At 39.6% G+C, this 13,571-nt stretch overlaps 1 protein-coding gene across 4 annotated transcripts in view; it reads right to left on the reverse strand.

Annotated features, from left to right (window-relative positions):
* PHACTR4 (phosphatase and actin regulator 4) overlaps positions 1-12,472 on the reverse strand; it is an 85,010-nt gene extending 72,538 nt beyond the window's left edge. For 2 of the 4 annotated variants that reach the window (XM_024125251.3, XM_028487345.2), the window contains exons 1-2: positions 12,432-12,472; positions 11,963-12,016 (exon numbers count right to left, since the gene is read on the reverse strand). In XM_024125251.3, coding sequence (XP_023981019.1) covers positions 11,963-11,978 — 16 coding nt within the window. In that variant the 5' untranslated portion in view covers positions 11,979-12,016; positions 12,432-12,472. Of the gene's footprint in view, positions 1-11,962; positions 12,017-12,431 lie in introns of those variants that run through there. The other 2 variants (XM_028487379.2, XM_055083405.1) reach the window with 2 other exon arrangements.
* Between the last annotated feature and the right edge of the window lie 1,099 nt (positions 12,473-13,571).

Consider the following 13,571-nt stretch of genomic DNA (forward strand, 5'->3'; position numbering starts at 1 on the left):
GAAAAAATGTTAAAAGCAACAAGGGAAAAGCAACAAATAACATACAAGGGAATTCCCATAAGGCTATCAGCTGACTTTTCAGCAGAAACTCTGCAGGCCAGAAGGGAGTGGCATGATACATTTAAGGTGATGAAAGGGAAGAACCTACAACCAAGAATGCTCTACCCAGCAAAGCTCTCATTCAGATTCAATGGAGAAATCAAAAACTTTACAGACAAGCAAAAGCTAAGAGAATGCAGCACCACCAGGCCAGCTTTGCAACAAATGCTCAAGGAACTTCTCTAGGCAGAAAAGAAAAGGCTGCAACTAGAAACAAGAAAATTACGAATGGAAAAGCTCACCAGGAAAAGCAAACACACAGTAAAGGCACAGGATATTGAAAATGCAGGGACTTCCCTGGACAGTGGTTAGGTAAGAACCTGCCAATGCAGGGGACACGGGTTCGAGCCCTTCCTGGTCCGGGAAGATCCCACATGCTGCGGAGCAACTAAGTCCGTGTGCCACAGCTACTGGGCCTGTGCTCTAGAGCCCGTGAGCCACAACTACTGAGCCCGCGTGCCACAACTAATGAAGCCCACGCGCCTAGAGCCCGAGCTCCGCAGCAAGAGAAGCCACTGCAATGAGAAGCCTGTGCACCACAACGAAGAGTAGCCCCCACTCGCCGCAACTAGAGAAAGCTTGTGCATAGCAATGAAGACCCAACACAGCCAAAAATCAATAAATAAAATAAGTAAATAAAAAAAAAAAGAGACATGTACCACAATGTACATTGCAGCACTATTTGCAATACCCAGGACATGGAACCAACCTAAATGTTCATCGACAGATGAATGGATAAAGATGTGGCACATATATACAATGGAATATTACTCAGTCATAAAAAGAAACGAAATTGAGTTATTTGTAGTGAGGTGGATGGACCCAGAGTCTGTCATACAGAGTGAAGTAAGTCAGAAAGAGAAAAACAAATACCATATGCTAACACATATATATGGAATCTAAAAAAAAAAAAAAAAAATGGTACTGATGAACCTAGTTGCAGGACAGGAATAAAGAGGTAGACATATAAAATGGACTTGAGGACATGGGGTGGGAGGTGGAAGCTGGGGCGAAGTGAGAGTAGCATCGACATATATACACTACCAAATGTAGAATAAGTTGGCTGGTGGAAAGCAGCAGCACAGCACAGGGAGATTGGCTTGGTGCTTTGCGATGACCTAGAGGGGTGGGATAGGGAGGATGGGAGGGAGGCTCAAGAGGGAGGGGATATGGGGACATGTGTATGCATATGGCTGATTCACTTTGTTATGCAACAGAAACTAACACAGTATTGTGAAGCAATTATACTCCAATAAAGATCTGCTAAAAAATAAAAAAAAATATGAAAAAAAAGGCATGAAAGGAATGAACTACTGATACGTGCAACAACATGTATGAATCTTGACAGCTTTATGCTAAGTGAAAAACCAGACAAAAGGCTACATATTGTATAATTCTGATTATAAAAGGTAAGCAGGGAACTTTTGGTATGGAAGGAAGTACTCTACATCTTGATTGCGGTGGTAGTTATGTGATTTTACATGTCTGTCAAAAAAAAGAACTATTATATACTTAAAAAGGGTAAATTTTGTTGTATATAAATTGTATCTCAATTAACCTGACTTATTTTTTTTAAAAAGGAATTCTAAGGAGCACCTTGTAACTGCTTAACACAGACCGAAAGCTCCATAAGAACAGAGATTACATCTTATTAGTGATTATAATTAATAAGAATATTACAGCTACTGTATGTTCACTATGTGGTTACAATGCTAAGCACACTATATGTACTAATTCATTTAATTCTTTTTAAAAATTTTATTTATTTATTTATTTATTTTTGGCTGCGTCAGGTCTTCATTGCTGCATGAGGGCTTTAGTTGTGGCGAGCAGGGGCTACTCTTCATTGCGGTGTGTTCTTTTTGCGGTGGATTCTCTTGTTATGGAGCATGGGCTCTAGGCGTGCAGGCTTCAGTAGTTGTGGCTCGCGGGCTCTAGAGCATAGGCTCAGTATTTGTGGCACACGGGCTTAGGTGCTCCGCAGCACGTGGGATCTTCCCAGACCAGGGCTCAAACCCGTGTCCCCTGCATGGCAGGCACATTCTTTTTTCTTTCCTTTTTAAAATTTTATTTATTGATTTATTGATTCATTTATTGATTTATTGATTTATGGCTGCATTGGGTCTGTTTTTGGGTCTTCGTTGCTGCACGTGGGCTTTCTCTAGTTGCGGTGAGCGGGGGCTACTCTTTGTTGTGGTGCATGGGCTTCTCATTGCGGTAGCTTCTCTTGTTGCAGAGCTCAGGCTCTAGGCATGCGGGCTTCAGTAGTTGTGGCACGCGGGCTCTAGAGAGCAGGCTCAGTAGTTGTGGTGTACGGGCTTAGTTGCTCCGTGGCATGTGGGATCTTCCGGGACCAGGGCTCAAACCCGTGTCCCCTGCATTTGCAGGCGGATTCTCAACCACTGTGCCACCAGGGAAGTCCCAAGCAGGCAGATTCTTAACCACTGTGCCACCAGGGAAGTCCCCATTTAATTTTTATAGCAACCTTGTGGGAAAGGTAAAATCCATATCTGTACATTATGGATAAACTGAAGATTAGAGAGTAACTGTCTTGCCCAAAAGGACACAGCCAAGAAGTGGCAGAACTGGGATCTGAACTCAAGTTTGCTTCCTCCAGAGCCTGAGGGCTTAACTGTTAGGATATACTGCTTTGCTGATTTTGCTTAGTGTTTACTGAACAAATGAATGGATGAGGAACAAGTCAGCTATGATGGAGTTTGGTAGGGTAGGCTGAATCTATTGACAGTTCATAGGAAGAATAAAACCTATATATATTTAAAAGGACACATTATTAAGTAGAGATGTAAAGTGGTAATTTTAGGTGTAGCAGGTAAGCTGTGAATGTAGAATGACCATGATAATCTTTAATACCCTTTAACAGTACCCTTTTATTCTCTTTTACCTCCTTCAAGAAATTATTTTACATATTTTAATTTTTGACACTGAGGAATACAAAGAAGGAACTAAAATGCCCATAACGCTACAATCCAGATAAAATCCATTTTTACATTTAAAAAACCAAAAGTAATACATGTATATAGATGAAAATGCAAACCATACAGGAAGATACAAAACGATAAGTGAAAACCGTCTATCCTTCCTTTTTTTTTTTTTTTTTTTGCCGTGCTGCGCAGCTAGTGGGTATCTTACTTAGTTCCCTGATCAGGGATTGAACTCAGGCCTATGGTAGCAAAACCTCAGAGTCCTAACCACTGGACCACCAGGGAATTCCCACTATCCCTCCCTTTTAATTTTCATTCTTATAATCATTGCCTATGTAGTGTCCAAGACACATTTTAAAATATATATATATTTATTTATTTTGGCTGTGCTGGGTCTTAGTTGTGGCATGCGGACTCTTAGTTGCGGCATGCATGCAGGATCTAGTTCCCTGACCAGCGCTTGATCCCCAGCCCCTTGCATTGGGAGCGTGAGTCTTACCCACTGGACCACCAGGGAAATCCCTGTCCAAGACACATTGATGAAGGGCTCAGTATGCAGAAATAAATTCAGATGGAAAATCATCTACACATTTAGTCCACCTATCATACTTTCTATGATTTTCTAGGGAGTAAGTAGCAATCAGAAGTGATGAAAAGTGGTGAGACGATATGGGAGATGGTCCAGAATGTTAGCATCACTACTTTTCAGGCTTGCATGACTACAAAGATGGCTCATATTTTTCTACTGACAGAAAAAAATAATTATAGGGCATCTGTGCTATTAAAGTTCATAGTGTTCTACTATAAACTGGTGTTCTATGCACTCTATTTCCCTTAAGATTGTTAATTCTATCTTATGCAGAAAATTTAAAACCACTATAAGAAATACATACAAATATTGCCTCCTATTGAGCAGTAGGATATAACAGTAAAAAGATCTTGCCCCTCGTAAGTTATACTCTTATCAGGAAATAAGATGACAGAAGATATTTAATATATGTATAATAATGCTATATTAAATTTCTACTGAACACCACAGGGAAAAAAATAGAAGTAACATCATTTTTGGCATTGTTTAATTCCAGAGGAATTTATCTCCTACACCTTAAGAATCTCAAAACTAATTAAGTTCATATTTTGCCTTCATTCTTAAAGAGAAGGGAGGGAAGGGCTGTGTTATTAGCATATTTTGAGCTTCAAGTGCTAACAACATGATAACATCACAAAAAATTTTCCCGTGAAATGCATTAGTCTTGAGCATGGTTCCTTAACAAATGTTCTTGAAAGGTTAGGAAAACCCCCTTTAAAACATTATAATGATTTATAAATTCAGATTCAGAATAGGAAGAAAACAACTGACTTTATTTGTTTAGGATATGGCTTCTGTTTTCCACTTCAACAAACTGATTCTCATACTTCCTATGTGATACAAATTCTAATCTAAAGGCGATATTACCTTGTTAAATCTGTTTAATCTGTTCCCAGAATACCATGCATATGAATAAAGCCTTTGTACCTAGCTAAATTCAGGCTTCACACCAACAATCTATCTCATTAAATAATTATTTCATCAAACACAACCAAAAAATTTTTTTTCAACAAACTGTGCTCTCTTCTGTGGAAGGGAGGGTATATAGAAACTTAATGAAGTTGTTAGAAAATTTAAAACATTTTGAGAAGGCAATTTAGTATATACAGATCCTCTCCTACCCCAAAAAACCTTTTAGAAGAAGTTTCATATGCCAGGGTTTCAGTCCCTTTTCCTGGGCGTGCTCCAGAGAGAATGGCTGTTAACCCATAAACATTTGAGAAGGAAGGAAGAAAGAAAGCAGAAGCAGGAATAAGCCATTTTAAAAAGTAGCAGGGTGTGAAGCATCACAGTAGCTTAAAATGTATACATATTTTCTCTGGACCCTGCCTTCCCCCAGCACTTACGTACAGTGTAGCCCTTACTTAAAAAAAAAAAACTAGTAGCTTATACCAGTATAAATTAACAATGAATACTTTCACTGTATTCTACCAGGTCCCTTTGAAAGGAAAGGGAATAAAATAAGGAGAATCAGGGTAAAAGCTGTTTGATTCCTTTACCACCTTCCCCACTCCATGACCTTGAATGTCTGTCCCATACCAACCCTGGCAAAATTCTGGAGGCCTGTTTTCTGGAAAGGATAAAACAAATGGTCTCTGGACTGGGGGACTCAAATGGCGGTTGACGGTGGGAACAGAGCATGAAAACCTGAGGGGAATTGAGTGAACATAATGAATACTGAATGCAGCAACCCGCCCAGTCTTCATCACCCTTTACCATCCAGTGATGAGAAGACTCCGCCCCTTGAACCCTGATTTTGATAACAGACATGTTCCTCAACAATAGGGACAAGAAGCTCACACTATAGTAAGGCCCAAAGGCAACCAGCCTATGCATTTAAAGCTTCTAATTTAAAGCTCACCACTCTTAATCACAAGCAGACAGCTAATTATCACTAGACTTCAGAGGAAAACTCTTACATAAGAGAGATCAAAACAAAGGAAAACAACTTTGGGGGAAAAGAGCCTATGCAGGACAAAGTAAATCTGTTGAAACAATAAAGAATATTATGAAAGAAATATTCAGAGAATAAAAAAGACCTCCTAGGGACTTCCCTGGCGGTCCAGTGGTTAAGACTTGGCCTTCCAATGCAGGGGGTGTGGGTTTGATCCCTGGTCAGGGAGCTAAGATCCCACATGCCTTGAGGCCAAAAAACCAAAACATAAAGCAGAAGTAATATTGTAACAAATTCAATAAAGACTTTAAAAATGGTCCACATCAAAAAAAAAAATCTTAAAAAAAAAACCTAGAAATTAAAAAACGTTAATAGTAAAAAAGAAAAATTTAATAGAATATAAAGATGAAGAAATCTTTCAGGAAGTAGAGCTAAAGAAAAAAAGAGATGAAAATTAGAGAACTATTTCAGGAGTCCATCATCAAGCAGCTATTGGCAATCAAGAAAGAAGAAGAGGGAGTTCCCTGGTGGTCCAGTGGTTAGGAATCCACCTTCCAAAGCAGGGGATGCGGGTTTGATCCCTGGTCGGGGAACTAAGATCCCACATGCTGTGGGGCAACCCTTGAGGCCAAAAAACCAAAACATAAAGCAGAAGTAATATTGTAACAAATTCAATAAAGACTTTAAAAATGGTCCACATCAAAAAAAAAAATCTTAAAAAAAAAACCTAGAAATTAAAAAACGTTAATAGTAAAAAAGAAAAATTTAATAGAATATAAAGATGAAGAAATCTTTCAGGAAGTAGAGCTAAAGAAAAAAAGAGATGAAAATTAGAGAACTATTTCAGGAGTCCATCATCAAGCAGCTATTGGCAATCAAGAAAGAAGAAGAGGGAGTTCCCTGGTGGTCCAGTGGTTAGGAATCCACCTTCCAAAGCAGGGGATGCGGGTTTGATCCCTGGTCGGGGAACTAAGATCCCACATGCTGTGGGGCAACTAAGCTTGAGCGCCACAAATAAGACCTGACGGAGCCAAAAATAAATAAATAAATATTTTTTAGAAAAAGAAAGAAAGAAGACATGGGATTTAGGAAACAAAAGAGCCAACACAGGAGAGAAGCAGAGTTCCCAGGTGAATAAGAATACCCCAGGATGACAGCTGTGTACCACACACAGGGGGACACCTGTCCATATTGGAGCAGTGTGACTCAAGAGACATACTTAAGGCTATTGTCACCAAGATCTCTGCTGCCGTTTACTCTCTTTTTAAAGATAAGAAGATAGTGCCCAGGTGACCTCATCTTGACTAAATGCTGGTGAATTTCTTCTCAAAATACTGAGCTGCCTAATGAGCTCAGAACACTCATTTCACCCACAGAAGTGTTCTTTAACTTATTCCTAAAAGCTTCAGGTAGGTCATGATCAACTTAGGAGAGACGATAGAGCAGCCCACTCCCTCTCACCATACTTCTGCCAAGTGTTCAAGATTGAAGCCCTGCCCAAAACAATTTCCAGGACTAAGTCTTGACTCTGTCCATGACTTCCACAGAAGAGACTCTGAAAATTAGGAAACTGAAGCAGGTATGGTCCACTGATGCCTGGGTATCCCCAAACTCCTTTCAGGACCCAAGAGGTACAATGATATACTTAATAATACTAAAGAATTAGTTGCCTTTTTCACCGTGTTGACACTGGTACTGAGGGTACAAAAGCAATGGTGAGCAAAACTGCTGGTAACTTCACACAAATCAAGGCAGTAGCACCAAACTGTGTAGGACGCATAATCTTCACCACTACATAATTACAGTTAAAAATAATGCCAATTTAAGAATATCCTTGATAAAGCTGTAAAAACTATTATTAGTTTTAATAAATCTCAAGCCCTCTATGTGTCTTTTGACTATTTTGCGTGATGAAATGGTAAGTACAATGGTTACCTTCAGGAAAAGCACTTGCATAATTGAGTTGCAAGCTGAACTAGCCAGTTTGTTTCATGAAATACCACTTTTTTTTTTTTTTTTTGCGGTACGCGGGCCTCTCACTGCTGTAGCCTCTCCCGTCGCGGAGCACAGGCTCCAGACGCGCAAGCCCAGCGGCCATGGCCCACGGGCCCAGCCGCTCCGCGGCATGCGGGATCCTCCCAGACCGGGGCGCGAACCCGGTTCCCCTGCATCGGGGCCTCTCACTGCTGTAGCCTCTCCCGTCGCGGAGCACAGGCTCCAGACGCGCAAGCCCAGCGGCCATGGCCCACGGGCCCAGCCGCTCCGCAGCATGTGGGATCCTCCAGGACCGGGGCACGAACCCGTGTCCCCTGCATCGGCAGGCGGACTCTCAACCACTGCGCCACCAGGGAAGCCCTGAAATACCACTTTTACTGGAAAGACTGAATGACAAACTATGTTGTTCAAGCTTAGATATTTCACAGATATTTTCTCAAAAATCAATGGAGCCTGTCACTACAAATAAAACTGACAGTACTTGTTGCCAGTGATATACGTCAAGCTTTCAAGAGAAAATTCGAATTTTGGAAAACATATCCACTAGAGTGAGCCTGCCAACTTCCCAATATTTAAACACTTTTCTGATGAGATCAGTGGTGGCATTAACAAATGTGATTTTAAAATATTATATAATAAAATGTGTAAACATCTGTCCATATAAGAAAGGTCCTAGAGGCCTTAGGTCTGTCCCACTAGAATGTGATGGGTAAAAATTTCTCACTTTAATTTTCAGAATGCAATAAATAATTCTTTTCCAATGTATCTACACAACTGTTAGTTAACCTAACTGTAACAAAATTCTCAACCATCTTCCAGGGGCTCCACGTTCTTAGAAACAAATTCATTTTACATTTAGAATTCTTTTCCTTGTCAAATGACACTGAGTGGACCATAACTCAATAAACCAGATTCTTATCATATCTATGTTTTGTGAGCAATTAAAAAAAAACCCTACAAACTATTATGTATAAAATAAGCTACAAGGATATATTGTACAACACAGGGAATATAACCAAATTAAATTAAAAAAATAAAAATAAAGTATAAGGGCTTCCCTCGTAGCGCAATGGTTAAGAATCCGCCTGCCAGTGCAGAGGACACGGGTTCGAGCCCTGGTCCGGGAAGATCCCACATGCTGCGGAGCAACTAAGCCTGTGCGCCACAACTACTGAGCCCACTGTGCTGCAACTACTGAAGCCCGCACGCCTAGAGCCCGTGCTCTGCAACAAGAGAAGCCACCGCAATGAGAAGCCCGCGCACCACAACGAAGAGCAGCCCCCGCTCACCACAACTAGAGAAAGCCCACGCACAGCAACAAAGACCCAATGCAGCCAAAAATAAATAATAAATAAATAAATAAATAAATAAAACTATAAGAGGAAAAAATCCTCTCACTAGCACAGAAGACAAACCTTTTCTCATATTAGTGATCAAAAGCACATATTAATTTATATTTCAACTGACTACTAGCCAACTATAACTTCCATAGCAACTTTCCCTTTGGTATTCTCTAGTAAATTTAAATTATATTTAAATTTAATTTAAGTTGAATTTAATTAGTTTAATAATAAGTTTAATTAATTAGATTAAATTCCATTTAAGTTATGTTTAAGTTAGGTGAGGTAGAAGGTCACTCAGCAGAAAAAAAAATGTTTCCCATAAAAGCCTTTGGAGTTGGCATACGTTAACGCTAGTTTATCATATGGACATGTTCTTTAGGATTTGTCACCAGGCAACTATATCAACTCGATTCACCAAACTGTTCATAAATAACGCCCTTAAGAATTAATTTGTAAAGAAACTGCAAATTTATGAATAAAGTACTGACTGCCCTCTAGTGTTCAAAATAAGGATTTCACTGATGAGCTAGATGCAATGTACACTACAGGGTGAAAAAAGCCAAACTCCTAAAGAAGCCATTTAGGGTCATTAAAATCAGAGGAGAAATTCTGATGTGGCAAGGTTTTCAATAACAGTCTTTTCAAAGCAAGACAACAAGCTATTAATCTGAGCTATCTGATTACTTACTTGTACCAGGTGCCCAAAGAGCCTAATTTCAGTCATCTACAGTAACTGTGCGTGAGTAGAATATAAACTTGGAATCTTTTTACACTACTACTTCAAGTTACACTGCCATAAAATGAGATTCACACTTTTCCTCATTTGGTGAAGAAGCACAAAATGCTCGAATCAAAACCTGCCTCTTGGGACTTCCCTGGTGGCGCAGTGGTTAAGAATCCACCCGCCAATGCAGGGGACACGACTTCGATCCCTGGTCCGGGAAGATCCCACATGCCGTGGAGCAACTAAACCCATGCACCACAACAACTACTGAAGCCCGCGTGCCTGGAGCCCGTGCTCCACAAGAGAAGCCACCACAATGAGAAGCCCAGCGCACTGCAACAAAGAGTAACCCACTCCCCCATCTCCCCACCCCCACTCACCACAACTAGAGAAAGCCCGCGTGCAGCAACGAAGACCCAACGCAGCCAAATAAATAAATAAAATAAAAGTACCTATCCTTTAAAAACAAAAAACAAAACCTGCCTCTAGCATGCTGAGGTTAAACAAGGAAAACTTTTTCTGGTTGCTTTTTTTTTGCTGATGCATATAAAGTGGGAAGTACATCCTAACTAGTCTTCCAAGTGTATAATTGTGGGTTTTTTTTTTTTTTTTTTGGCTGTTATGCTTTTAATGGTGGGAGGTACAATATGCAACAATGTACAAGAATGTTTTACATACTCATTAGCATAGTGATTAATGTAAATTTAAGGATATACAATGTGTTAAACCTAAAAAACTACAAAGTTTCCTGCAACCTAAGATAATGGAAAGGCTCCTTCTTAAGTTTTTACACACCAGCTTTACTTTTAAAATTCTAAATGGTATCGGGGGGAACTACAAAATAATAGAAGGCTCGTTTCAGCTGTGGTTCAACAATTCTAATGAAGCTGTACGGCAATGACACTGGAATTGTGAAGTTTTCCCCCAAAGGGCTTTCTAGATGGCCACATGACAAATTTTTAAAAGTATTTCCAATAACATGTAGGCAAGGTGAGTGGTTTAATAGTTTAAAAGCCTGGGGATTTCCCTGGTGGCGCAGTGGTTAGGAATCCTCCTGCTAATGCAGGGGACATGGGTTCAATCCCTGGCCTGGGAAGATCCCACATGCCGCGGAGCAACTAAGCCCGTGCGCCATGACTACTGAGACTGCGCTCTAGAGCCCGTGAGCCACAACTACTGAAGCCCGCGTGCCTAGAGTCAGTGCTCCGCAACAACAGAAGCCACTGCAGTGAAAAGCCTATGCACCGCAACTAGCCCCCACTCGCCGCAACCAGAGAAAGCCTGTGCACAGCAATGAAGACCCAACGCAGCCAAAAATAAATAAATAAATAAAATGCTGTGAATTCAGAACACAATGATAAAAAATAAAATAAAAGCCTGGAAAGCAGCTATGTCTCATCTTAGAGAATTTTAAAACATGGTAGAAACACCATTTCTCTCCTACAGAGAAACTTTTTAAAGCACGGATATAACTCTACGGATACTAAAGAAACATCAATAGTTGTCATAAAGCTTCAATAAACACCCCAAGGCACAAGTGTTCAAAATGGCCTACTAACTATCCCAGACCGTAGTATCTCTCTTTGAAATTGCAGTCAATAGGAAAACAGAGTTCAATACACAGTGACTGACTTTTCAGTCAAAAAGGTAGATACCAAATCTTTGTGTATCTAGATTTACACTCCCTTAACCATGTTGTTACAGAATTTAAAACTTATTATTTTAACTTGCCAACAGGTTCTTTGCTGTATTTGAAGTAACTAACATTCTAGAGCATTAGGTCTCAAAGTGTGGTCTAGGAACTACTAGAGATGCTTCATAGCAATGTCAGAATTACTTTTTATAGTACAAAAGTGTTATTTGCCTTTTCACTCTCATTAGCTCCAAACAGTCAATTCTCCAGAGTCTACAGGGTATGTGATAACAAAACAGATTAAGTGCAGAAGCAGGTATGTGAATCCAGCTGTCTTCATTAAACCAGACATTAAAGAGATTTGCAAAATGTAAAACAATGCCACTCTTCTTGTTACTCTTTTTTATTTGGGGAGTTATTTTTCATTAAAAAATTTTATTTATGTAACATATAATGGGTTTATTAATGTTATTTTGAAATGAATTAATATTTTTAAATGTCTCTATTTTAATTTGTAATATAGTAAATATCAATAGATATAAATCATACAAACAAAGCTCTTTGAGGCCCTCAATTATACTTAAGAGTATAAAGGGATCCTGAGGGCAAAAGGTTTGAGAACTGATAAACTAGAGAGCTTAGCACACTAAACATGAAAAAAATCAATTTATTCTCAAAGCTTTAATGGATGTAAGGATAAAACATAAATATCATTTACTAAGAAAAATGTAGGTGATACTCACCAAATGGATCTTCCATGCCACTATTAACCAGTTTAGGGAGGTGGTATATAGTTTCTAAAAAGAGAAAAAAATAAATGATATACTTAAAACATAAAATCCATCACCTTTTATATTTCTTAAAAAATAAACCCAATTCAGTAACACTGATTATAGTTTAAAACTAGAACATTATAGAAATGTACAACTTATTAAGTGAGAACATTGCCAACTGGGATTTATTTTAAGGGGCTTGAGGTATAGATATAATAAGTTCCCTTTCCAATCTCCATCTTGAATTTACTAGAGTGTAAGGAAAAAGGCAAGTTAAAAAAATTTTTTTTTTGTTTTTTAGGGAGGGGGGACAAAGGGAAAAAGGGAGGGGTGGGGAGGGGGAGAGGGAGAGGGAAGAAGGGAGGGAAGGAGAGAGAGCAGCAAAAAGCCAAATTTTTATGCAAAAAAAACCCAAACAAACAAAGCTCACAAAACTCACATAAACATCTGGGAAAGCATATGAGGATATCATAGAATGAAGGAATTGGTTTTGCCTGAGGAAAGTAGAAAGTAGTTCAGTAAGTTAAGAATGCTCAAGTATTAAAATAAAACAAACAAATTTTGAAAAAAGTTGATTAAGTATAGATATTCAACCTCCCTCACCCTTAATCAAAACAAGGATCGAATCTGCCCAATCTTGCTTTTTTATCTCTTTCATAGTTTTGATCCCAAGGGCACTCCTTAATTAACAATTTGAATACTAAACTCCAATTCAGAGTCTGCTTTTCAGAGAATATAACCTACTAACAGTTGGGGCTGGCAGTGATCTCAGAAAATTAGGACTGTGAAGGGGTTTTGGAGTTGAATCGCTCACAGACTAGATGGCACTTAGGACCCCACTGGTGGTGGTAGGTAGGTAACCAGATAATCCCTGGCACAAGGTGCTGGTCCAATTCTTAAATTTTCACTAGTGGTGAATAATGATGATCTATCTATGGACAGAATGCTCCAGTTGATTGGATTTATGAGGCACTTGAAGAGTAAGGGGGAAATAACTATAATGACAATGGAATTGAATGGCTATTACTAAACTGAACTGATGCTCTAGAAGAAGATAACAAAAAGCTAAGAGTGATTAACAATCAACTGAAAGTCAAATATGGGGAATTCCCTGGCAGTCCAGCGGTCAGGACTCCAAACTTTCACTGCCAAGGGCCGGGGTTCAATCCCTGGTTGGGAATTAAAATCCCACAAGCCATGTGGCACAGCCTAAATAAATACGTAAGTAAGTATCAATAAGTAATTAAAAAAAAGAAAGTCAAATATGAATGCCCCAGGGCCTCCTGGTAATTTATAAAGAGGCTCTTTTCTGTGGCAGCAGGAGGAGAGAAAAAGCTGGAGACCAGGCCCAAGAGTTAATCAACAGAGTAGCCAAGCACCAAGGAAGGTTAACTCTCAGCCAAGGGAGGTATGCTATGCCAACGTCAGGGCCCTGACTGGGAAAGAATGAGATCCTAATACATGAGATGGAGACAACTGAGTTGATGCCCCTCCAAAATCTTGAATGCGATAGTGCCCTTAAAACTGCGAAAGTGGCCCACCATCTCTGTAAGAGCTGGCACTCTTCCCGCACTTGAAG

This window comes from Physeter macrocephalus, chromosome 3, assembly GCF_002837175.3.
Source record: "Physeter macrocephalus isolate SW-GA chromosome 3, ASM283717v5, whole genome shotgun sequence".
In the NCBI taxonomy this organism is placed as follows: Eukaryota; Metazoa; Chordata; class Mammalia; order Artiodactyla; family Physeteridae; genus Physeter; species Physeter macrocephalus.